Source organism: Taeniopygia guttata, chromosome 1, assembly GCF_048771995.1.
Source record: "Taeniopygia guttata chromosome 1, bTaeGut7.mat, whole genome shotgun sequence".
Classification (NCBI taxonomy): domain Eukaryota; kingdom Metazoa; phylum Chordata; class Aves; order Passeriformes; family Estrildidae; genus Taeniopygia; species Taeniopygia guttata.
Window position 1 is genome coordinate 57,638,364 of NC_133024.1, and position 26,276 is coordinate 57,664,639.

The following is a 26,276-nucleotide window of genomic DNA, read 5'->3' on the forward strand; positions in this document are numbered from 1 at the left end:
TTGTATTTACAGTTTTATTTAGCAGAGTTAAGGAGCAAACAATTTTAACACTGTTGTGAAAAGTGTTTTTACCCAAAATTGCCAAGATCTAATAAGTTATTGAACAGAAACACCAGGTGTAAGGCAATAATCCTGACCAGCCATTAGAGATCACCCTATCCCAAAGAGAAGAGCTGATAAAAGTGGTAGAAAATTTGGACTGATGGACTCAATTCCCAGAAATTAAGTCAGATGATAAAAATAGGGTTCCATTCTTGAGTATATCTTTAAGATCTGCAGATGAAGGAATTTCTAAAGCACGCAAAATGTACAGACAATTCCTGTTTTCAAGGGAACATTCAGTGCTTTGAATCCAAGAATGCTATGTCCATACATAGTGGTCAGTACATGACTATGGCAACACATAGATGGTAAAGATCAGAAATAGGATTAGAATTTTTTCCATTCCACATCATCAGGAGGATTTACTTCTACCTTCCTTTTACCAACATCAGACCAGTTGGTGCTCAGAACTGTGCCACCAGACTCCATCTGCAATATGAGAGAGATCTTGTTTAGTTTGCTGAGAATTCTAGAAATATAAAAGCCACAGCTCCTACAGCAAACTTCAAATAATCAGAGTAATGATTACACAGAAATTGTGTCCTATGAAATAAAATTCGACAGAGCCATCATTCCATCATCTCCAGCCCAGCAGTACTTTTATCACTACTGGATACAGTGAGATGCTGCTTCATTAACAAGAAGCTTTTAAAGGGTCAGTAACGTTCTTGTCTGTGATGGCTACAAATTAAACTAGATTCTAAACTAGATTCAAGCAATCAAGAGAAATTTGATCCTTTCACCCCCTGGCAAGTCTTCAAGCTCTACATGAGCCAAACTTCTACTTCTTTTGATAACACTGATTGGAATGAAGAGACCAGTGACAAAGCACAACCTTGGACTTAGAGTCACATTCATCATAGTACAGCCCTGTAGCTTTACATGAGTGTAGTTCTACTAGTGTCTCCAACAGAACCATGGCCAAAATTTATTCATTTACAGACCCAAAATTTTGGTAACATAGGCTTCTCCCAACACATGCAAAGTTTCGTAAATCATATCAGTGTGCAAAAGTCACAGGTTTCTTCAGAGAAAAGAATGAAGACTTACGAATGATTTGTTCATGGCACGTTTTACTTCATCTGTACCATCTGAATAGATTTGCTGGAAGAGTTTATTTAAAGCAGCATCTCCTTCTAACTTCTCATTTTTCTCCTCTTCTTTGATTTCAACTACCAGTTTGTCCCAGTTCCTTGTATAGTGAGAGGACGATGGGTATAAGTGCTGGGTATCTGAAAACAGGAGTGTTAGTTAACTAAGCATTTTCTCATGACTTTGAAAGCATCAAAGAACACAGACTCATGTACCCAATGAATCGGAGATGATAATGGGACATGAAAATGCAAATGGACTCCTCTGAACTGATATAAGCATTGCAGAAACAAAAATAAAGGAAACTAAGAAATGCAGAAGTTTATTTTTAGGTAAACAGAGTTATGTAATTTTGTTATCCAACACACAGAAAAAAAGCTGGCCAACAGCAACACAGATAATTGATATCAAAAAGAGACACTGGCTGACAGAAAAACCAAAACAGCAGCCTAGAGCCATAGAATAAGTTGAGCTAAATTAAAAAAAAAAAAAAACCTGAAATCAATACATGAGGAAATTCAAATTCTGTGAAAGACAGAATGTTTATCTGTATTGAAAAACTCCAATGTATTAGTCTCCAAGTGAAATCCAATACTTAGGAAAACAATAATTATTTAAGCAACAGATCACGTAACAAAACAACTGCTGTCCTGAGTCTGGCCAGGACAGAGTTTATTTTTTTGCAGGAGTGGTGAGGGGAGGGGCCTGAAGCTCTCTGGGCATGGCCAGGAAGACACTCTACACCAGGGCAGATCATTGCTGGGGTGGGAGTAAGGGACTCTGGCATCCTAGAAGAAGAGCAGGTCTTCCAGTCAAGAAAAAGGCTGGGGAGCGAGAAGCCATTGGGGGTCCATTGGTGCATTTTGCATGTAAATTACTCTCTCTTTTGTAGCCTTTTTTTATTAATGTTGTTGCTGTTACTGTTTGTTTTCTAATTTAATTGCTGTTTGAAGTAAAATGTTTTTTTATCTCAACCATTCACCTACTGTGCCTCCACTTCCCAACTCTATCCCACTGCAGTGAGAAAGGGGAGGGGAAAGGAGAGTGAGACCTCAACAGTGTCCTTTGGGAGAGTCCCGGTGGGGCACCATTCCTAAACCACAACACACGCTTCACGTACAGAACTGCAAAATGGGGAACCAAGCAGATAAGCAGAATGAATGACAAGCATATATACACCCATAACAATTCAACAGATTAACAGAAGCTATGACTAAATTTCATACCTATGTTTCACTAGTGGCTTGCAGACTATCAATTCTTGACAGTGAAACCAAGACTATTAGGCATTTCATTGCAAATATGAAGCTGTGATTTTATAAACAATATTTAAGGCAAAACTATTATTAATAACTGTAACTCACTCAATACAAATAAACCATTTAACACTAAACAGTTCAGAAAACAAACCTGGTGTAAATTGTTTTAACTTAAGAGAATCTCCCTGGCCCTCCAGCTTCTCCCATCTTACAGCCTCTGGCTTCTTCATTTTTATCTCAACCTACAAAACACAAGACAAAGAACAAATTAATCCAGATGCAAACAATCTGTCAAGCAGCTCCAAAGTAGTTGGATCCTGTAGCCATAAGAAAATACATACATTTGGTTTTAGAAACACAGCCTCTATGAAACCTGTATCAGAGCCAAATTTACCTACAAGATAAAGCTACTGGAGTTCAAGTCACAGATCAAACAACCTCCAATGTGCCTGTGAAGCTTTTTTATCATACTTCTACCCTTTTATTTAGGACTACTTAACTTTCTTTTGCTTATTATTCACTTGATTATTTTTGTAAATTATGGCATTCCAAAGGTAATGATCAGTCCCAATGTCTCTACACTGCCAGGCTCCAAAGTATTGCCTTTCAAGCATCCCTTTCTTGGCAGTCAGCTCTAATAAGCAGCAGTTTTGAAAGACTAGAAAATCCAACTTCATCTAACTTTACATTTCATTTACCAAAAAATTACATGTTTGATGTGTACTACACAAACCAGAGAAACACCCTGGGACTATGCAGATCTTCCCACTGGAGAAATTCAGAAGCTGTATTCATTTGGTTCAATGAACAAACACTGCTATGGAGAAAATTGTCAAGTATTCATTGACAAAACTGGCAATTAAAAATGGATGTGGTTGTAATTACCATATGAGAAACAAAATTAAGTGAAGTATGTGATGCCCTATTCACAACTTCACATAATCCCTTTAGACAACCACACTGAAATGTTTCTTTTCATAATTAACCTTCTCCTTTGGTTACAGGGTTACAAAGCTGCAAAACAAGGACCGTCTAACATCACTCCTATTCACGTAAGGAGATGTCACAAAGTTCATATGATGCTATTAATTATCTGAAATCAGTGCTTGCTAAACTTCAGTGCTTCCTTTTTCATGAACAGCTCAGCAAAAGCAAGTTCTTAGTTCCATCTAAAGCCACTACAACCTGGGGATCCCTGCAGACCCAGGAACAAAGGCACCACTGTAAAAGCTAACCTTAGATTCAAACAGTAAGCTCATTGCACAGCATTATGTTGATCTGAAATTTGAACTTTACTTAATCCATTCTTCAAATCAATCACTGGTAAGCAACAGACTAAGGTATCTTAGCAAAATATGAAAAATTAGCTCACTAAAGTTTCAATGCTTCCATGTGTGCAATCACAATGTTCAGCTATGAATGTTTCTTTTTATTTTTTTATCCCTCAGGAAGCTACAAATTCCCAAGATAAGTACTTATTTTCCACCACTAGCATGTACGGAGAACAATAAAAAGTTTAAGGTAAGAGGCATGAAATGTCCTTCAAGGCAGGCAAGAGCTTCAGTAAACATTACAAGCCCAACATCGACATGTATTTGATTTCCCACTCCCTGCATCTGTTGGATTTTTCAATATTTTCAGTCACTTTACAAGTCACAAATTAGGCATCAGAATATCCACTTTTAAAGTTACATCACAGAACCAAAAATAAGCAAATAAAATCAAAATGCTATTAGTCTGGATGACCAACCTACCATCCCTAAAAAAGGCCTGTATTCCAGTTTAATATTACATCTGTATGGATGCAGAGATTTCTGTTAAACTGTACAGAAGAATTACTCTTCAGTAAACCAAAAGGAGTCAGTAAAGCTATCTCCACCGGACTGTGGGAATCCAGGGCTGTTTCAAAAACATTTTGAAAACTGCAACCTTAAAGTTAATTTCTTAGCACCTACACTCATAAATCTAATGCTCTGTTACTAGCTTAAGGAAGCAAAAAAATATTTTAATATCTACATATAAGACAATCAAGTAGTTCCACAAGCGGTAGAACTAGCAGGTTTTGTTTCCCCAGTGGATTTGGATCTCCTGAGCCAAACATTTAAGTTAATTAGCTACTTACAAAGGAGCTAATTAGTTACAAGTGAAACATGAGTATTAGTTTAAAACCACTCTGTGCTCTCTTTCTTATATAAACTCTTCTCAACCTGAGGAAACTTATAGGAGACTATTGAGTTGTGGATTTCAGTTGAGGCTCTAATGTTAAGATTTTATAGTCTACTTATTAATGCATCTCCCAACATGTTTTAGTGGGGGGGAGAAGCAGATGCTTGCTTCTGAAACTGCTCTCCCCTGTATCTCTTCAATTTCTCTGTTTGTTTTTTCTTTCACTAACTCCTCTTTCCCTTACACTTCAGGCTTTTCACCAATATCTTCCAGTATCTCAAACAAATTATTTCATCCACACCAGAAATTACTTCTAATGCAATATAATGCTTGATGTGAGCTACTAAATATGGACTTTTTTCTTCTCAGAATACAATCCTCAACAAGTCCTTATAAAGACTACTGGGTAATAGTCCTTTGACTGTTAATCACAGTACTCTGCCCATGCATATAAAGAAGAAAATAAGGAAGAACTTTAGTTTTGCTGTTCCAGTAATCCCCCTTCTCCTTTTCTAATCTGCTAGCCCTTACATTTTCCTCTCTAAAACTGTCCCTAAACCAGTGCTGCACAATAAACATCCTTAAGGAGAAGACAATGACACAAACTAATTCCCAGTGTAAGATGCAGATTTCTTAACTCTAAATCATTTCAACTCTACCAAGCTGGAAGTGCACACAGCTGAAGAACTGAGACAGAATGTATTTCTGACATGATTAAACTTGTACTCTGTCTACTACATCCACTTCAATTGAAGTTACTCATTAGGCGAAGTGGCAGGCAGGAGCAAAGCTAGGGAAATCATTAACTTCATACCATTATACAAGCACATTTTCCAAAAATATAAAGCTATAAAGTTCTGCTTGTGAAGGCGCATGTTTCTTCAACTTGAGAGCTCTATTTGATCTAAGAAGGAACAACTTCCTGAGTTCCAATTACATGCACAAATGGCAACAAATGCATTTTAATGAAGGTTTTAATACAGATACTGATAGCTATCACACAGGAAAGTAACACACCAGCACAGACATTTGTGTCATATCTAGCAAAAAAGTACTGTTAGCTTTTTCCTCTCCTTTGAAAAAAATTCACTTGGGCAAGAGAAACACATCAACGCTTGCCAACTACTTTGATTCAACATTTATATTTCATAAAACGTATGCCTGTGTGCCTTGTGCCAACTTCAGTATATAAGACAGGAAAATTTAACTGCAAATTAAATGCTCTGCATGCCACCTAAGGACAAGCCTAATTCCTCAGCTTCTCCTTGTAGCTCAAGCCGTGCAGCCACCTGACCATCTTGGCAGCCCTCTGTTAGGCCTTGCTTCACTACATCAGTGCCTTTCTCGCACTGGTAAGCCTACAAAGGGACATGGCACTCCTGATCTGTAAAATATGCCAATGCAGATATAATACACTTTCTCTTTAAAGTCCCTTGTGGTTTGGATTCAAAGAGAGCAAAGCAAAATTTAAAAGACACATGGAATTTTGAGAGTAATTCATGCACTACTTGTTTGAAATACCATCTTGAGAGAAACCTACCCCTCTGAGAACAGGGTCAAAAGAGGGATTTATTGTCTAGAAGAAGCACCACCCACAGTGAAAGGACACAGGTAAATTTCTACTCAGTTTCCTAGTCATAAAATAATCATTTTTTTAAAGCCTGCCAGAGATTTCGACATGTTTGCTTGGGGTTTAATCCAAATGCTATCAGAAAAGATACCACAGTTACTCTCAAAACCTATTCTGAACCATTTAATTGATAGCATAAAAATAAAACACCACCACCTTATTTTAGAATGACTGGAATAAAAGAGCATTTAATCCAGTTTTAAGAAATAATTCCTCCTCTTCGGTAAAGATCATAACTAGTTCTCCAACATTTATTTTCTAGGTAGATACTTATTGCTAAAAAGTTGAAACCTCCAATGCTTGATTTCACTTGAGCTTACATTCTTGGACAGGCAGTGTCAGTCTGAGATACATTAAAAGGGGAAGAATTTTTATCTTCCACCCTAAAAGGAGATTCTGGTGTACAGTGACAAACTGCAAGGGGTTTTGGGTTTTCTAACTAATTTTTACTGTGTTTTATACTTCACAGTCCATAGTAAGGGCAAGATCATTTATCACTGGCAAATTTCTGTCAAGCTCTGGTCAGAACTGGCAAAGCTTAAACAACAGTCCAGCTGTTAATTTTCAGACATACCAAAAATACCCTTTTTAGTTCTGGTGTTCTGCTGTATCAAACACCTGAAAACAGGAATTCAGTGTTTCTAATCAACTACTTTGCTATTTACTGAACTACTGACTGCCTTCTCTGAGTCATAAATTGCAAGTGTTTAGAGTTGTCCTTCTGTGATCATATCATGAATTTCATAGGATAAAATAGAATAGTCTTCTAAAAATATAAGAACTATTCAAATGTGCCTCTTAAAAGTACATATGCCTACAGTTCTGTTGTCCTAATTATTCCAAGACCTCTTATATATTGCTTGTAGTCTAAATTCCAAGATTTTTGGTCCATAACTTAAAACAAAATATATTAATATGAAAATAATTCTACAGCGTTATCACATACAAATGATAATTGAGAAATTTATTCTATAGGGAGTATACTGCAACAGAGAACGGATTTATTTGGTTTCTCTGCCAGCTATGTACTGCTATGTACTATCAGGAACTGGGGGGAAAAGGTTCAAGTTACCTCTGACTGATATTACCTAGCCAGCACAAAATTCTTGAATTTTAGAGGGGAAGCTAGCAACAGAGATCATTTTGGTATTCTAAAGCTATTTGTCACTTTATTCTCCATGTAAACCATCATTATTCCAATGGTTCTCAAGACAGATAAACCCCCTTATGCATCGTTGTCTTTCATGCATCTATATAAAACATGGACACTGACTTATATGCGTGTATAAAATAATAGTTCTTAGAGTATTACCAAGTTTAAATCTGTCTCAAATCCATCTTCATTCATACAGAAGGAAAAGAATAAAATCAAACTTACTGTTAAATAAGTAAATATTGCGCCAATTACAGTGAAGGTTTCTATGTGGTCTATCCAAGAAACTGCTCCAACTAGCCCTGCCTAAAAGATGCCAGAAATTTCAGAAAATTATCCAGTCATCTTAAATATTAGTTTATAATATATAGAAAATGCTCAAGAATATACATGGGAGATATCAATCCACATGAAACTCTTACAGTGAAAACAAGTACTCAAGAGCAGCCAAGTCTGCATTCAAGTCCCTACAAGCAATTTAATGCAAGTACCCTAAACAGGAAAGTATCTTTTAAGGACTAGACTGCAATGGTAAGACCCAACTTCAGTTAAAATAGCTATGTTCCTCTGTTTATCTATTTGTGTACATTGCCTCTGAATAGAGACTCTAACAGTCCAAGAGTGTGTGAAACAGTTCCACTCTTTGCCTTTTCCCTTACATTCAGCAACAGGCATCAGTTCCAGTTAGCTTCACAGGTTATTTCAGTGTCTGCAAATCAAAATATTGGTTCAAGGAAAAAAAACAGCATTCCACCGATGCACACAACCATATTCTTGGCATGAAGCTGCTGAGAGTGTGCTTCTCCCTCAGACATCTCTGTTAAGCAACAAACGTCAACTGTAAAAGAGGCTGAAGCTTTCTAACACCTCCCCAGTCTGCAGCACAACTTTGATCTCTAATTAAAGGACAGTTCTGGGGTAAAGAAAACACATTTTACCACTTTTTCAAATGGCTCTACACTGCTGCAAGTCACTGCCTGCAAAAAGCCCAAAGCACTAAAAACTGAAAACAGTAATTGTTCTCAGTCTATCTGTAGATGGGGGGAAACCAGAAAGCACTACCTCAAGTTTCCTTCAAGATCATAAGCACAAGCACTAAAAGCACATAGTCATCTTCACTCTCCTCTTTTAAGAGGAGAAGAAAATCCCAAGCACCACTCAGAACTCATCAGAAGACCTACAGAAACTGCTCATGTTACACAAGTTTCCAGGAGAACATTGCAGAATATTCCCCTGGAATCTCAAATACACTGACTGACACACTGAGCAGAAGACGGAAAAGCAAGTGAGGCTGATTGTGCATATCTAATAATAGTAGAAATCCTTACACTATTTATACATTTCTACTTTCCTGACATATTTTCTGGACAGATACAGATTGACTAGCTTTTTCTTAAACATATTTAGTCACTCATTTAAAATTTGTATGCCTTTGTCCTTCTATGATGGGAGCAGGATGACAGTATGCACACTGAGCCACAGAATAACTGCACCCAGGCAATTTGCAGAGAGCAAACCTGGTCCAGCCTTTACATTTTGGCTCCCTCTTCTGGAAAGAAGTAAAAAAACAAGCAGCACTACTAAAGGTGCCTTCCTCCTGTGAAACGCTGAATGCAACACCGTTTTCAGCTTCCATTTGTAAGACACAAATCTCAAATCTCTACACAGCTTTTAGGAGCAGCTGTTACTTTTTGCTTGATCAGATTGCTACAGTCGGACACCTCTAGCAGATGAGGAGTACAATCAATAACATCAATTAATCTATTTATGATCTATCAACTGTGTTGTTTATGTACAAAATGCTATGAAGATACAGCAGTACCTGCAAGAGAAGGGCTCAGTTCAGTGGTATTCAGCATTTTCTAACACAAACATTAACCTGAGGCCTTAGGTCATCAGAATTAAATGCTGAACAAGAGACAAATCTAAGTAACTTGCCACTAAATGTGAGCAGGAACCATAGTCAACTTAAAAGTTGAATTTCCCAGCAGTGTTATCTATTGAACAGCAAGTAAATTTTCTAGTTAGGCTAAAAAAAAAAAGGCTTCAAGTATGGCAATAATAGATACAGTCACTATTAAAGGCAGCCTGTATCATCTGTAAAACTGTTGGCAATTGGAGAATATAAAATACTAGAGGACACATGAAGACAAATTTACAATTTTTATCTCAAAACTGGACTTCATCCACACATTATGCTGTTCTTCAGTTGGAACCAAATAGTTTACATCTTCTAGTTCACAGCTTGAAGTCAAAGTCTGCAGACAACAAACACTAATTTATTTTTGCTCACACAGAAACTATTGAAACAGCTCAAAACATCTATCTATGCTACCTCTGTAACACTTGCTAGTCCTGTTTTTTTCCAAACAGACTATGTATCTCAGAGCTTGACACATGGATTGATACAAAGGTATAATTTTAATTTCCTTGCTAGGAAAGAAACAATCCTAATGTTAGCAATTGTGTTTTTTCACCACTGTCAACACTTGCTGAAAGAACCAGTTGAGGAGTCTGTGAGTTCTGTCTGCTCTTTGCAGTCACTTTATAACTTCTGCAAATACAGTAAAGACTGTTTTCTCCTCCTGAATTTGCATCTTTACCTTCATGCCTTTGCATCTATCAAGTGATGCTGAATTTCAAGCAATATTGAGAAAACCCTCTACAGCTCCTCTTATCTCCGAAATACACAGGATTGTTCTACTCTCTGCCAGTTCTACTGTTTCATTATCTATCCCTTACATTTTTTAGTTGTACAAAGTTCATGGACCCAAACTACTCACCACACAGCCTGCTCATACATTCCATTGTTTCCTCATATATTTACTCATTTAAGTGAAAAACAAAGGCTAGAGTCTTTGCTGCCCAGTGATGACTATGGCACTAGTGGCAACATGGCTCACACATTCAAAGCAGGAGCACAAAATAAAGCAGTATAAACAAACCAAGTTATTTTCACCTAAAATTAATAATCCACAGGAATAGATCTATTTCTATCCCATGAAAACTCAATTTCTTTAGGATTTCATAGTAACAAGTTCATCAATTGAACTTGATAATGAGATTATGTCTCTCTCCAAGTCCTTACAAAAGGACTTAATGTAAATAGTACAAAATATGTGAATGGTTTGAGAAGTTTTAATCAGTAAGATTAATTTACTTAAAGTACTACCTGCCTATTTGCTGTGCTGCTCATAAAAGCCAAGTATATACACAGCTAAGAAAAAAACCCTGAATTTCTGGTATTCAAACATTAAGGCTGCATCATTCCCTTAAACAGCTTCATATTTTTCTAAGAAAAATATTCTAAATCTGTAAAGAAGTCTTTGCATACTTAATATTGAGCTGCTTTTAATTCTTTTTTTTTCTTCCAGACTCCATCTGGTGGTCAGAACAAGAATCAGCTGGGGCATGGTTTAAACAGTATTCCTTCACTATGCCCTCACATGCAGCTTCATGCTACTCGTTTCTGCAAAAGTACACCTGAAAGGCCTGACTTCTGTGGTTAGAACACCTTCTGTGTTAACCCTTTTGTTTCAAAAATAGTCTCTCACAAGTATGTAGGAACAATAACATTTGAAAATAAATGCATAATATTTACAGATCAGACACTGCCTGAACATAACAGCCTTCCACCCCAGTTTTGGAACCTCAATGTAAACTAGGCAGCAGACTACTAGAGATTATTTCAGAGATAAGCCCAGGCTAGAGACGGCAGTGTGGAAAAGATAAAGTCAAGTGAATTTCACAATAGTCAGTTCATGTAGGTCTTTCCTAAGAAAGTAATGGTAAACTTCAAAACAAAATTAAAAGCATAACACAAGCTAGGTAAGAACATAAACAAAACAGGACTTCACAGCTACTCTTCCTGACAAGGTCTGTCCTCATTCCACTCAAATCTATGCAAATACTAATGGACTACCAGAATTTCTACATACTCTGAGCCATGTATGTTCTTGCACTGCGGAGGGGATAAGTAAAGTGCTCAATCACACAACCTGCCCAGGTTTCTTTGTACAAGGAGTGGAAAAACAAGACAAACTTTCTGTGGCAATCCTCTCATGCCATCCTGAAGTCCCTCTTCCATGAAATGACAGAAGAATTATTACAGGTACCTTTCTGAGAATAGAACAGGTAAAAAGGAATATGAGTATACAAGAGAATTTACATAAGCTCTGCAGAGCCACTGATGAAATACAAGAGAAGAATCAACATCATATTCCAGCACTGGGAATTCAGGCTTGGCTCTGTAGACAAAACATATGTCTGTCTATCCATTATGCCAACAAGAAATGCTATGCCAGACCACTGTTTCTTATTTTTCTATATTTGTAATATAAAAAAAGTAAAATGCTGAGACGGAAGCCACGGACAGTTAATCACATGATTAACCGTCACCAGCAAGAAGCTATTAAAGGGTAGAGAACAATTTCAATGAAATCTTCCAAAAATGACTTTTATTTCTTGGGCACACAAAGATAACAATGCTTTACCAGGCAAGACTGGCTCCTGAAACTTTTGTAAATGGGTGATCATGCTTTCCTAATACCTGAATTTTAATAGTGAAGATCACAGTCTTCTTTCTCTAGCAACAAGTGAAAGAGTTGTCAACATAACTCTTTCATTTGCACTTCAGTAAGCACCATCATATTCCTATTTCTGATATTTGCACAAGTTTAGAAAGTCTCCCACCAGCTGAAAGGCACCTTGAAGAAAGAAAAAGCATTTCTACATGAAAAGCAAGATATTATGACTGTTGCAGAGAGACAAGACAATAGAACAGAAACATCTTCAGGATTGCAACAGTGAAAGAAACTTTACATTTTAAGAAGCTTACCTTTGTTGAAAGCACTTTAAATGTACTTTGCTCTGGCACTATAGAATGAAGAAGATCAAGCTTTAAGTTGAAGTCTTCACCTGAGGGAAGTCTCACCAAAGCATTCATCTATTAAAAGTTGAAAACATATCTCTGGTCATCTTTAACAGCAGCTCCATTTTCAAGTAAAGGACAGTCATTTCACACAGAGATTAAGTAATTAAATTAATATAATTTCAGACCATGCCATTATACTAATGCATTATTGGACAACATGTTTTTAAACACTAGAAAATGAACAGAAGATTTCAGTTCTTGCTACATGTACTCAAAAACCCTACTATCCTGTCAGCTGGATATTAAGTCTTTAGGGAAGGAATCATACAACAAACGGAGTATCAACATATTAATAATGGAACATAAAAACAATCTGCAACTTGTCTCCTAACACAAGCAAACTACAGAGCAAATGCTTAGACTATTTTAACAACTTAAAGCAGATAATAATAACCAAGTACTTCTGGTATTTAATGAAATATCAAGTTAGTTGAGAATAAGAACCCAACTCTTCAATACTGTCAGCTAAATAAAACATGAAATTAATTGGTACAACATATGGTACCTCATTAAAGGGATTACTGTATTTCCTTAAAAAATATATTTTACTGCCACGATTTTAGTGGTGCCAAAAGGAAGAAAAACACAATCTATTTCTATAACTGTCCTAAAGCAAAATATTACTAATTCATACCTATTTTGAGAATACCTTGTTTCTGCCCAGTCCTGCTGCAGATGCATGTACAGTCTAATGTTTAAATCCAGATCAGTTCTTCCCCCATCCCTCCACACAGGCAGCTGAAACCCAGCATGCACACCTCATACGGCTTGTGTTTAAGTCCTATGGATGCTGCTGTGGCAACCAAGCCCAAATCAGCTGACTGAGCATACACGCATATGCAGCACAACTGTACAGAAGAGAAGCTCAGGCAGAACAGCTCCCAGCCTGTTCTTTTCGTGCTACTGCAGCATATAATGTTCACTGGCCTGAGTACTGCATCTCAGGGAATCTAGGGATGAATTTAGGGAGTATCAATAACCAATGCAAATCACCTTTCTCTCCAAAAACTGCACACTGACATCATCCTTCTGTGCATTCTTGATCATTATGGTCACTATTACTTGAGATTCTGTTTGGTACCAGTCGTATCTTTAAAAAAGAAAAAAAGAAGGAACAATTTATTTTTTCAGATCACACCGCATATAAAATTAGATCACTTTCCTAAACCATTCACTTAATTCAGAATCTTTACTATATCTCAAAAACATTACCTATACCAGGCAGAATGGAACAGGCTTTGAATTAACCTCAGCATGAGAATGAGAAAATAGAAGCTGGAATGCTGAACCTATTCCCATCTCTCCTAGTTAGGTTTAACTGCCTGAAAATACCATTCAGTCTGAACAAAAATGATGGCACTGAGAAACTTCACTTGGACTGCCACATTTCTGAAATTACTACAAAAAAACCTCCTACAGTCATTATCCTGCTTCTCCAATTCCCAAGCCAAAGTGTAGATATGCCAATTACTTTAAATTTCACAGTAAAGCTGAAGTCAACTTACTTGATCTTTGGTGGCAGAGGCTGCTGCTGCGTATTCTAGTTGAAGCACATTCCATTGGAAAGAAAGTTACATCAATGTAAGTGAAAATATACCATGAAGTACTTTTCAAGGCACAAATCATCTTCACCAATTGCTCCCCTTGTCTTAATTCCAGCTGCTCCCCTTCCTTGATTTATGTTTGAACATTAACTTACAGGTGAAGCTCTTCACTGTTTAGTCATTTATGGCAGATTACAAATTTAAAAGTTTCAATTTACATCAAATGTGTTCATCTGTAACTTGAATATATTTTATAAATAGCAATTAAGTTCAACTTAAACTCATTTCTTCCTGAATAAGAGGTATACCTGGAAAACATCCAGTGACTATGCTGCTGACCTATAAACCACGAAGGAAACCTGAAATAGGTCTGAGAACTCAAGTTTCAACTTTTGAATGTAAAAGAGGGAGCAGAATATCCAATGCAAAGCCCTCCCCCACACACACTTTTTTTTTTGCCCAAAGAAGAAAAAAAACAGAAGGAGAGGTCAATTTCAAGATTTCTTATGAAGACTTCCAATTAAAAAAAAAAAAAAAAAAGGAAACAGAGTTGAGCAGGTTATAAAAGAAAAAATGTCTACACAAACCACTTGCAAGCTTCTGGGGAAAATGAAAAAAAGTTACTTCCTAACAGTTCAAATCAAATTAGTAGTGACAACGCAACTAACCACAACTGGTTAATTTGCAAATTAGGCTACAGACTGCGAGACAGAAAGTTAAATTTTACCTCAATGAATGCACAGTAACTGCCAGATTTGTTAAGCATTCCTAAAAGTTTTCAGGGTTCAAATTTTGTAGCCTTGGTCTCCAAAGCACTCATGTTCAGAAGAAAAGTTAAATACTGCATGCAATATGAAAGATTCTTTTTAAAGCTTGGAAGTGAAGCCACTGAAGCAGAAAATATATAATAGCATAACAAAAAAGTCAGAATAGTAAACAAATTAAGGAAAACATCTTACCAAATCAGTCTGTGATGCTGGGGGGGGAAAAAAAATTGCATTTTCAGAAAAAAGACACATTGAACTTACAAGGCACAATTTTACCCTAGCTTGCTTCAGTTACTCCAGACATCCTGCATTCATTCCAGTCTCAACAGCAGAGGAGGTAGAAACATGTCAGTTCTACCTCCATTATTTTGCTATCCCAACCCTCTACATTTTAATCAGACTTCAACCAGCAACTTGTGCAAACCAACAACTCTGATGTAAAGCATGTTCTGATTTACTCAATCAACAATCTTTCCATTACATTCCCTTGCTTATCTGAAACAGATACAGGCCTTTTTAAATGAAATTAACATCACAGGAAACAAAAGTTTAAAAAAATCACTTTTCTGGAGTCTGCACTAGCCTTATCATCCATCCATCCCCAGGAATAGCACAAAGCTCTCATCACATTTTTATCTCATGCTAGAGAAACCCCACTGGGGAATGAGATGGAAATTTGGCAGAGAACTTCACTCACATGACACTAAATATACTGTAGTATTTGCATCTAAGCTATAGCTCAGTATCCCCTCTAAGTATTTTTTTCTAAAGTATTTCAGATCAAATATGTTTGGAAAGAAACAAACTTTCCCTTTGTTTCTTTATAATGCACACTGACAAAAAGAAAAAATATTAAGCTGCAATGAAGAAATCAGAGTTATTGCCTTTATTGGTTTGTTTGTTTTGTTTTGCCAGTGTATCAGAAAATTAAGAAAATGGTTCAAGAAAGACAAGACAATGAATATACAAGATAAAACAAAACACTGCAAAATATAAATACCACATTAAAGAAAAAAATATATTATAACCTCTTTCAGAACAAACTGTCGCCCAAAGTAACTCTTTGCAAAAAAGACCATGCATGCCAATCACTTACCTAATTCCTCCAAACAGAATTAAACCAAGCAAAGAATGTCTCACAAAGCAGAAATCTGTTCATCACTATACAACACAAAAGGGTTCCCCTCTATATGGTTTTTAGTAAACACATTGACACAAACTTGTTCTACTGTCCCATTCTCCAGTGTGCAGCAGAGAGGAGGGAAAGCCACAACAGGTGGAGATAAACTATGAGTTATTCTGCTCTGTTCTCCTTCATCAAAATTCCCAGGCAGCCTAAACTCTCTGGATGAGTTAATTGTCAGGGTGTCTGTCTGTAGGAAGGTATGAAAGAAAACTGTGCTTACACTCACTCTGTGACTACCGTGGGTAGGTCACCAGAACAGCCATTAGCACCTGTGGTACCTTCCACATGGAATCAAGGAGCAGAATCTCCAAATTTCTACCTCTTTCCAACTTTATCTTCTGCAAGACTTGAAAACTTATTTTGATGTAGGCTTTAGATAGCAAGCTGACACACACTAAAATTAGTTCACAGTTGTGTATGAAAGTAAGTTAAAATTAATTATGATTGTCTGATCCTTAAATAGGTTCTCTCCTGGCACAGCTAATTATTACACTAAAATCCCAATATAAATCTTCCTATAAATCTGAATGAAGCATATAGTGGTAAGGGTATTTACTGCAAGAGAAACAAGGGATAGAAAAATATGACTTCTAAAAAAGATTTTTCTTTTAGAACAAATTATTTTGTTCTAAATATGAGGAAAGCAGTAAATCTTTGAAAAACATAACACAGCTTCCAAGCACAGAGCATATCAAATCCCTCACTAAGTAAACATGTCTTTTCTTACCATTTAGTGTTTCTTCACATCTTTTAATCCAAATAGCAAAGGTATCATCTACATCTAGAAGAGATCAAACACAGTAACATTAAAACTCTTTCAAGCATTACATGTATGGCATGAAGAAAAAGTCCTCTCAGTTGCCAGCTGGAATAAATCCATCCCAAACTTGTATCAATTTACTAAAAAAGGTGTTATTTCCTATAACATTCTTGTAAACTCTGTCATCTCACTTAGGCTTTAAGTATTTTTGTACAACTCCACTATGTGCTATATTTCATTAAATTCTAATTAATCTGTAGGAGACTAGATTTTGTCTGACAGAAATCTGCTATTCCTTTCCAGTCTGTTCAACTCCTATGTAGCTGTTTAGAAAGCATGAAGTACAGTTTTAGACATTTTACCATTTTTCTTTAAATTACTTTTTCAAACAGTCACACACTTCCTCTCCAGAGACATGTCAGGAGAGATGGTCTGTTGTGTGGACAACCCCAAGATGTGCAGCTTTTGACAAACATCAAGTATTCTCTCCCAGAAGCAAGCCTCCCAGATAGAAATTAACTCACTGGAAAATAGCTAAAAAGGTGATAGTGTAACAACAGAGCAACCACCTTATTTCAACAATATTCCCAAAAAATCCTTCACCGTGAAGAAAGTAAAAAAGTAGCAACAATACTGACCGACTACTATGAATAGCTGAAGTTTTTCTTGTTTTAAAAGTGAATTCACATTGTTAACTATGAGGCAAAGGACATGAAGAAGCTTGACAAAAGTTCCAAGCAGACACACACGTAACACCAAGTCTGACTCCACTGCAGCTATACAATGTACCCCAACCCTCAAAAATATAAAATGTACATCAATTCTGAGGCATACCTTAGATAATAAAATTGCTACCCCACTCCCCAAGCCATTTCATCTCCACTTTTCTTCTGCCCCCTGACCTGACAACTTAAGAGTTATCTAAATTTTTTACCAAAATAATGGGCAATCCCTGAAGCAGGCTGCCTAAAGAGACTGTGGAATCTTCAGTCTCGGAGATACTTAGAAAACAATAGTAAAAAGCCTCAAGAAAACACATGCAAGTTCAAAATTAGTATTTACTTTGGTCAGAGCACATAATTATATGAATTCCAGAGCGTCCCTGAAACCTAAAGTAATCAATATTTTCAAAATTTCACACTGCAACCTAAAAAGACTTCCAAGCTTTGCAGTTTAAGTAAAATCTCCACTGATCCAGCCTCCCTCATCAGCAGGTGAGGAATTCTCTTTTTAACCATGGCCTATGACTAGATTGCTATGCAATACAAACCTAAAAAGAAGAGTCCAGAGTTAACTTCCCTATTTTTACAGAAGATCACACTCTTTCCCTGCATCATGGTACATTTTATAATTTGAGGCAAATTAATTTTGTTCTCTAAAATTGTATTATCCTCCCAAATAACTTATTTCTACTAGAAACTGTAGTTCAGAAAACCTTCCTGGGTCTTCACTGACCAAAATCTACTAACTCTTAGAATACAAGAAAAGTAAGAAGTTTCTTTAAAAACTTGCCACATTCCAGCTTTACTAAATTAATTCAGTGGTGACAACAAAAAAAAACAAAAAAAATTTGAGAATAATTGTCCTAAATCCACATAACATACTGAAGAGTACCAGATTACATTCGTACTTCAGCTAAGGCAACAGGAACTGCAAAAATCTGCATGCATCACATGGTTAAATGAAAGGAGTATTGCTTTCTAATGTTATTTCATAAAAAAAAAAGAAAAAAGAAAAAAAGAAACATTGCACATTCCATAGCTCATCACAGTAAGTCCTACTTTGATATCCTCGTAGGTGGGTAATGGGAAGGTTGCTGTGGTACCCTGGGCCTGTCATTCCTACCAGCGATGACACAAGTAGGAAGCTCATCTGTGCCAGCATTCCAGATTGAGATTTAAAACAGCCCTTACATTAGCAAAGAACAGAAATTTGTATTCATGTACTTCTGCCCACTCGTGTGGCACAGAAACCAGCTTTGCCAGCAAAGAATTCCCCACCACAGCAGTTCTTCCCAAGGCAGCAACAGCTGAAGTCTCTCTTCATCACCTGCTTCGCCTATGTTGCAAATTTTCTCTCTGTGCTTTGTTCATTTTGCATTAGCTGCATTTAACTGGAAGTTAACTGTGTTGCAAAAATGCCTATGCTCACAATTGTTTTCACCTGGGATCCAGGAAACATTCCACAAAAGTAAACTCTGTTACTGACACAAATGTGCCAGCAAATTAGGTAATATATGAAAGAGAATTAACTAAGTCTGTAATTTAAGAAAAAGCCTCCAAGAGACTCCTCATCTCACAGCAGGCTACAGAATTTTGCAAGGAGATAGAGGAAGCGCAACAGAAAGTATCTCCAGATAAGAGAGTAATCAGGAAGTATTAGGAAGCTTCAGAAACTCTTCAACTGAGTAAGCAGCAAAACAACAGTAAATTAAATTCAAACAGGTAGAAATGAAGCAACTCAGCACAGGAAAATGTGCTGTATTTCAGGGATTCTGAATGAGAAAATTCTGAATTAGTCTGGTATTCACTGGCTTATCTAAAATGATATCTGCAGGTCTGTGTTGTACTCTACAACATCAATACAATGTGAGGTTATCCATGCACATGAAAAACCTCAAATTGATACTGGTTGCCTGGGGTGGGACTAGAGTATGAAAAATACAGATTAGACATTCAATTAAATTCAGCAGTGATGAGCTTGGAGTACAAAAGTTACCTACCAAGTAAGGAAAGCAACACAGGTCAGCGGAAGGAATCTCTTCCTTTCATGGAAAGTTACAAAATAGAAACTAGAATGAAAAGATAAACCAGTCTCTCCACTGTGAAATTAATGGAGACCACCTAGTTATCCAAATTACCAATACAGAAAGAGCAGCATGAAACTTCTTATTTTCAACTCCTGTTCCAGGGCAGCCTAAACTGACAGCTGTGAGTTGCTGCAATTTCACCACACCTCCCTTCTACCACTGGCCCAACACTGCTCTGCCACTTCACTTTTGATGGCTTCATCACTTAGACCCTTTGTTGGGCCATTTCAACACATTCATCCAGAAAGAAAGACTTTAAAGAGAGTAGGTTTCTGCAGACTTAATGCACTGAAAGAAGAGGCTAAACAAGCACAAGAGTAATAAGGAGCATGATCACTTAGAATTAAGCATAAGCTTACACTTCCATGAAACTCCACTTTTAAATTAGAGGATTAGATAATTTATTTGGGAGATGCAAAGTAAGTATATTTTTGCTAAGCCTACACGTCCCAGCCACTACTAATACAGATAAGACAACAAACTGAACAAGTCTGAGACCATGACAATTCTTTTCAGATTAGCACACTTTGCTCTGCATAACCTTTCAAGGAGCTTTTTTTAACCATCTTTTCTTACTGTTTGGAAGAGAGAATGAGGTTATATTTATAATGGGGGAGAGAAGAGAAAGGGGTCACAACCATCTTGCAATGGCTTTGTTTTGTGCTTCCCCATGTGTTCTACCAAAGCTTTCTGTTTTAAACTACTCCTTTCCTGCTTATTGAATAAAGTCAGGTTTCAAAAAAGTTCTAAGTGTTCCCAAAATAAAAAGTACCCAAATCCAGCCAGAAAGCACATACATTGTAAGACAAAAAGACAGATATAATAAATATGCTTCTGCGATTAATGGTATGTAATGTAAGGTAAACTTGACAGGTAAACAAGTAAACTGTAAGGTATGTAATGTGAGGTAACTTTGTCAGTTTGAATGCCCACCAAGTTGCACATTCTTTCTAAACAGTGATCAAAATGTTTAAGAAGAAATTCCAGCTATATGTAAAGAGCCTGGTCTACTGAAAAATTCTTCTATGACACTTAACACTACAATATTGCTACTATTTATCTTCAAGACCCCCAGGAAGCAGGAAAACATTTATTAAGAAAAAAAAAAAAAATCAGCTACTAATTGCTAAGAACTTTGATACACATTTTTAAACAGTTTAACACTTTCATGCAGTGATTGCTGAAAGGTTCTCAAAAGTCAGACAGCTGATTGTAGGGACCCAATACATTAGCCTTTAAAAAAAATCTTTGGTCTCCATTTTAATCTAACACATTACTCATTATTTTAACATAAGGAATACACACAAGAAACTTTAATACTTACTGTCCAGCCTCTGTCCCTCTCTGAAAGACTCTAAAGCAGATGCATAGTTTTTTATATGATATTCGCCTAACCTGACACAAAGAAAAATACAAGAAAACAGTGATTACTTTTCAGTGTAATCCACATTCCATAGACAACACACTGTATTGGTTAAAATGTGTAAGAATTTAAATTACCCAAAAGGTGTGTTTTTGAAATGGCAAGGGCATTATGACAATCACCCCAAACTAAATGGCTATAGTACAAATGGGTTGCAAGCAGCATGGCTTTAAATTTATTCATTCTCAATGTTGTAAAAAGTTTGCACAGAACCATAATCCAAACTCTAGTATTGACCTAGACATTAGCACAATATTCCCAAAGTACCATAAATGATACATACCCTTTCCTAAGGAGCGCTACAGCATTATTTGGGTTGAGTTCTAGAGACTTTTTTGCATCTGCAACTGCATCTGTTGAAAATCAGTTTAAAGTTGAGAAACATAATGTTACAAAAAGCAGTGAACTGTCAAGTCTTTCAGTAGTGAATTTTTTCTAGGATGAACTATGTTATCTTTCTTAACTTGCACACAAATCACACTGTCTGAATTAAGTCTAGCCACAAGTAAATCCCTCACAGTGCTGCAGAGCTCTTATGTAAGATACAGCATGACTTTCATTTAGCAAAATACTCTGCTTAGATCTGAAGTGTGATTCTGTTTGTTTGGTTTTTACCAAAAAAGAAAAAATAAACCAGATCTTATTCAGTCTATCTTTTTCCCAGACATTATTCACTTATCATATTCCTACCATGACAGGATTCAGTCTCTACCAATAACACAATGACGGAAGACATGATGCAAAAATCTCAAAATCTGCTTAAGAATTCTACTTATAAAAATCTGCCAAGATAATACTAGACTGGAATCAAACAGAAAGCTGGGACTCTAGAAAACACATTTCACTGAAAGTTTTGCTGTAACAAAACAGTCCAAGAATGACAAGATTATGTACAACCACCAAAACCAGCATATTAATAAAAAACACACTCTCTCGTTACTGTATTTGGCTTCAGATTGAAGACATCTCCTGTAAAACACATGTTATGACACACTTGTAAAAGGATTCTTAGACTGAAGATGTTACCAGCATATTTCTGTAGAAGAATATGAGCATAAGCTCGTTGACAATAACATTCAGCATCATCTGGATTCTTTTCCAAAGCTGTTGTCAGTTCCTGTAAACACACATTAAAAAAATGAAATAGTACTTCAGAAATCCTCATAAAAACACAGCATCAAACTGTCCACTAAGAGACATTTCAGAAGATAAAACCCTAACTGGCATTTCTGTTTACCTGTTGCTTAGCTCCCTAGCACAAAGCTAAACATCAGAGCCTGGAGTACAAGGAACCTGCCAATTACACCAAATTCAAGAGACTGTTTCTTACTGTGAAGGAAATGGGATTTCAAATGCTCTAAACATTAAGTTTAACACAGATGATCGTCTCTGTTCGAAAAACCTTCCTACAATTCTCAGCATACTTGTACACAGGTTGGCTGGATTTGAGAGAGCAGTGCAGTATTAGCAATTTGGAAGTTAATGCACAGTGTGTCAGAACAGTTGTGTGGAGGTAAGATGCTATGAAATACCAAGTAACACATACTATAGTGCATAAGAGGTTGTTTCAATTTATGCTGAGCACAAAAGCAGAAGAACAAAAGGTTTATGGAGCACAGGGTTCAGAGGAGGTATTATTGAACAATGAAAATAAGCATAAAGTAGTCCTTTGTTAAGAGAATCACAGGATATATGGATTGAAATAACAACACATTGCTCTTTCTGAGAAAAGTTAATGGGTTTGGCCACAGAGTAAAACCACAGCAACTTGAAGCACACAGCTGGAAAGAGCATTTCCAATTCTCTCCTTACTGGTGAGAGAAGTTCTTCCCTTTGCTAGAAACCAGTCTTCCAAAAGCAACTACACTACATTGCTACAGTACAGTAATCCTGTTTGCTAAGCTGACTTCTACTCAAGACTTCCACCTGGAATCTAGTAAGCATGGACATAGCTAAGATACAAGCTTTAAACCTGCATAAATATTTGTACAGCACAGCTGCCAAAACTCTATCCCACCAAGACAGGGAAAAAAGAAGGGAAGGAGGACTTGCCTTAGCTCTAATTCAGACCAGTGTCTTTTTCTAACAGATGTCACATAAAGTGTTTATGCCACGTAGGACTTACGTGGCCATAACAGCTTCTAGCATGAGCTCTAACTCTGTAACATAAACACACCTCTATAGAGGTACAGCACATAAATCTAAATCCTTGGGAGGTCTCTGAGGAAAGGGGCAGGCAGTAGGCAGCAGTAACTTGATCCACTTGTACCGATGCCTTCCTGAGATTTAAAGTCATTCAAAAGCAGCTGTCATTATGGAAATACTCATGGCTACAGGTATTCCACACGGCAGGGATGTGAGGCAATGCACATATTAAAATTGGTTCATATTATGCTGAGAGGTGAAGCACCAAGCAGGGCCTGACTCTGATACTGAGCATCATAGGCACATTCAGGTGCAGAGGCACTGCTTTGACAGATCACCTCTCCCCCCCTCAAACACTATTTCCTGTGATTTATGCTGATGACGGATACACTAATTAGAGTCAGCAACACATAAATGGATCTTCCTACAAAACTAACCCTCACCCCAGGAAAGCAAAGCAAAGCCAAGCACTTTCAACAGTGTAAAACTTCTCTCTTTGTGTGCTTTTTATCAGTAAGTTACCATATCTCATCCACACACACGGTGAAAGTAACTCCTGTAAGCTTTTGAGAAGCCAAGTAATACTGGACTAGCACTGGGAACTCCAGACTACGGACACCAGCAACAGTTACTTAGAACAAGCTTAGACTTTGTCCTCACACTCAAGTATGTGCTTTCTGCATATTTTGACTCTAAAGGCCCTTACCATATGACCAAATTGCAGATCTGTTTCTAAACACACTGGAAAATTTGGTAAAAAGTTGGCCTGAATTAAAGGTACCTTCTGTCTCCACATAGTAGCTTACATTTTCAGCTTAAAATGAGAAGTCATTCATGATTTCACATCTTTGTCATTCAGACAGTATTAGAAGATAGATGATGATCTTTCAATTGCATCAGATCCAAGTGCAGAAAGCCAAAGCACAATCTCCAGGAATTAAAGCAATCAACAATCCCAAGGACACAGTGCAGAAATGCTAGGCCAACTGGACAGAAGCCCAGCCAGGTATGAAAGCATTACACAGCACCATTTCTACACAATCATCCCCCAGATTAGAAATATTAAGCACATGAACATAGGGATCACACATAAGACCATGCAGGAACAGTGTAGCACCTGGAGATTTTCTAAGTCAGGAAAATGCTACTCTGAGCTGCGGCACTTACCAGTTCAGAGACCACCAAGCACAATCTGCCTACTCAATCCAGGGATTTGAAAACAAGGCCTAACAACTGACACCAGTATTACTGTGTCAGGTATTAAATAATGCCTATAGAATGGGTTACATAATGTTCTGAAGCACTGAATGCACAAAGAACTGAAATATAAGCTAGAAAAGCAAAACAACTATGTTAATCCAGGAAAAAATACAAAACCACATTTTGACAGTATTCCTTAATACTTCTGAAGACCTGGTGTCAGGGATTTTTAGTTTGTTTCCTAGTGTGTTTTTTTGGTTTTATTTTTTTTTAACTACAAACTGTGAAACTTACACCATTTTTTAGATCTTTACTTAGTTTTGTTATGCCATATAGATTTGGCTATTCCAAACTGGTTTTTAAATGTCATTTATCTTTTGAAAAACTTCTACAAGTTACAGCCTAAACCCTAAAAAAATGAAAAATTTAGCTTCACCATTTTCTTAGTGGAAAGATAATTTAGTATCATTTAATGGCTCTACCACCCACTCTCTTCAAGCAGTACTAACCATTTACATCCTCTCCCCTCCCAAGTAGTTAAATAGAAATACTTAGCCACCCTCCAGCCTGTTCACCCTCCAGAACAGGCCAGGTAGGAAGGGACCTCAAAAGATCATCTCATCTAACCTTTCACGGGAAAGCATGCCTAGATTAGAGTATCAAGCAACCTGCCCATTCGAGTCTTGAAAACCTCCAGTGACAGGGACTCTACCACGTCCGTGGGGAGGGTGTTTCAGTGAGCGATTGTTCCCACTACATAAAAATTATTTTCTATGGAGATGAAAGGAAGATCAGTCGTGGTGCCCACAAATTATAGGGAGTGGAATAAAGTAGACCAGGGCAAAATAAAACCTCAGATGAAATACTTCTCTTCAATAAGCTTGGGATTTTATACCAACAAATCTTAACGGATGTAGTTGTGTGAACTATCATCTACCTACACGGAAGAGAAAGTTGGTTGCTTTGCTTCCCCCCCCCACCCCTTCTTTGCCACACAGGCAACACGAGCACTGTGCCAGGTCTGCGCCGGGCTCCCCTGCAGCCCGACCGCACTTGTGCCGGGTTCCCGAGGGACCCCCGAGGACCCCGCCCGGCCCGGCCCGGCCCGGCCCTCACCTGCGCCGCCGCCCCCGGGTCCCGGTCGACGTCCGCGTCCGAGAACCTGCCAAGGAAACACAACGCCGTCAGCGGGCGGGCGGGCGGCGGGCCCGCGGGGGAGGCAGGGCCGAAGAGGGCGCTCACCGCGGCGGGGCCGCTCCCGATGCCGCTCCCGCCGCCTCCTCCATGCCGCCCGTCGCCCCCCGGAAACTTCTGGAGCCGCCCAGGCGCCCGCGCCGCACGCACCGCGCCAGGCCGCGCCGCGCGGGGGCTGCCGGGAGGCGCGGGAGCGGCCGCGCAGGCCCCGCCCCGCCCCGCGCCGCGCCGCCGCCGTGCCCGCCCTGCCCTTCCCGCCGCCTTTTCCTGCCGCCGCTCCTCTTCCCGCCAGGCTTCCCGCCCCGCAGCGCCCGCCCCGCCTGCCGCGGGGGAGCTCGGCCCGTCGGGCTCCGAGCTGCTAAGGATTTGTATCGAAGTCTGCAATTTTTTTTTCGGTTGCTGACCGGTAGCTGCAGCAGGGATGGTTTAGTAGTTGCGCAATTGCGTTGTGAGCATCGTACGCGTGGCTGATGTTTGGTTTTAAAGGAAAAGGGAACACAATCAGCAGAGGAGTTGGCTGTCAGCAGGCTGGGCAGGAAGGAGCTGGGGAAAGGTCACTGCGGCAGTGGGACATGGGGACCCCCTGACACCTCCTAAAGCAGGGCAGAGGGAGGGAAGAACTGAGAACTGTGGCCACAGGCGTGAGAAGCAGGAGATCGCAGAGTCAGTTTGGCTGGAAATGATCATCGAGTCCCGCCGCTGACTGAACACCACCATGATAACCATGCTAAGTCCAGTATTTCCTTAAACACCTCCAGGGATGGTGACTCCACCTCCTCCCTGGGCAGCCCATTCCAATATCTACTTGCCCTCATTCTTCCCAATATCCAACCTAAACCTCCACTGGTGCAGTTTATAATACCTCTAGCAAGAGGGGTTAGAGTATTAATTAACAAAAAAGTTATATAATCTG

At 38.2% G+C, this 26,276-nt stretch overlaps 1 protein-coding gene across 2 annotated transcripts; it reads right to left on the reverse strand.

Annotated features, from left to right (window-relative positions):
- SUGT1 (SGT1 homolog, MIS12 kinetochore complex assembly cochaperone) lies at window positions 1-25,895 on the reverse strand. 2 transcript variants are annotated; one of them, XM_072928681.1, is made up of 14 exons: window positions 25,412-25,895; window positions 25,286-25,331; window positions 21,851-21,941; window positions 21,108-21,177; window positions 20,726-20,796; window positions 16,560-16,613; window positions 14,839-14,855; window positions 13,841-13,875; window positions 13,329-13,425; window positions 12,240-12,347; window positions 7,628-7,708; window positions 2,605-2,695; window positions 1,153-1,334; window positions 1-531 (listed from the first exon to the last, which is right to left on the reverse strand). In XM_072928681.1, the coding sequence occupies exons 1-14, from the start codon at window positions 25,453-25,455 to the stop codon at window positions 430-432; spliced, it is 1,089 nt and encodes a 362-aa protein (XP_072784782.1). In that variant the 5' UTR covers window positions 25,456-25,895; the 3' UTR covers window positions 1-429. The 2 variants fall into 2 exon arrangements, with proteins under 2 accessions (XP_072784782.1, XP_030127711.4); XM_030271851.4 differs by lacking the exon at window positions 7,628-7,708 and having other exon boundaries at window positions 25,412-25,570.
- Window positions 25,896-26,276: the final 381 nt, after the last annotated feature.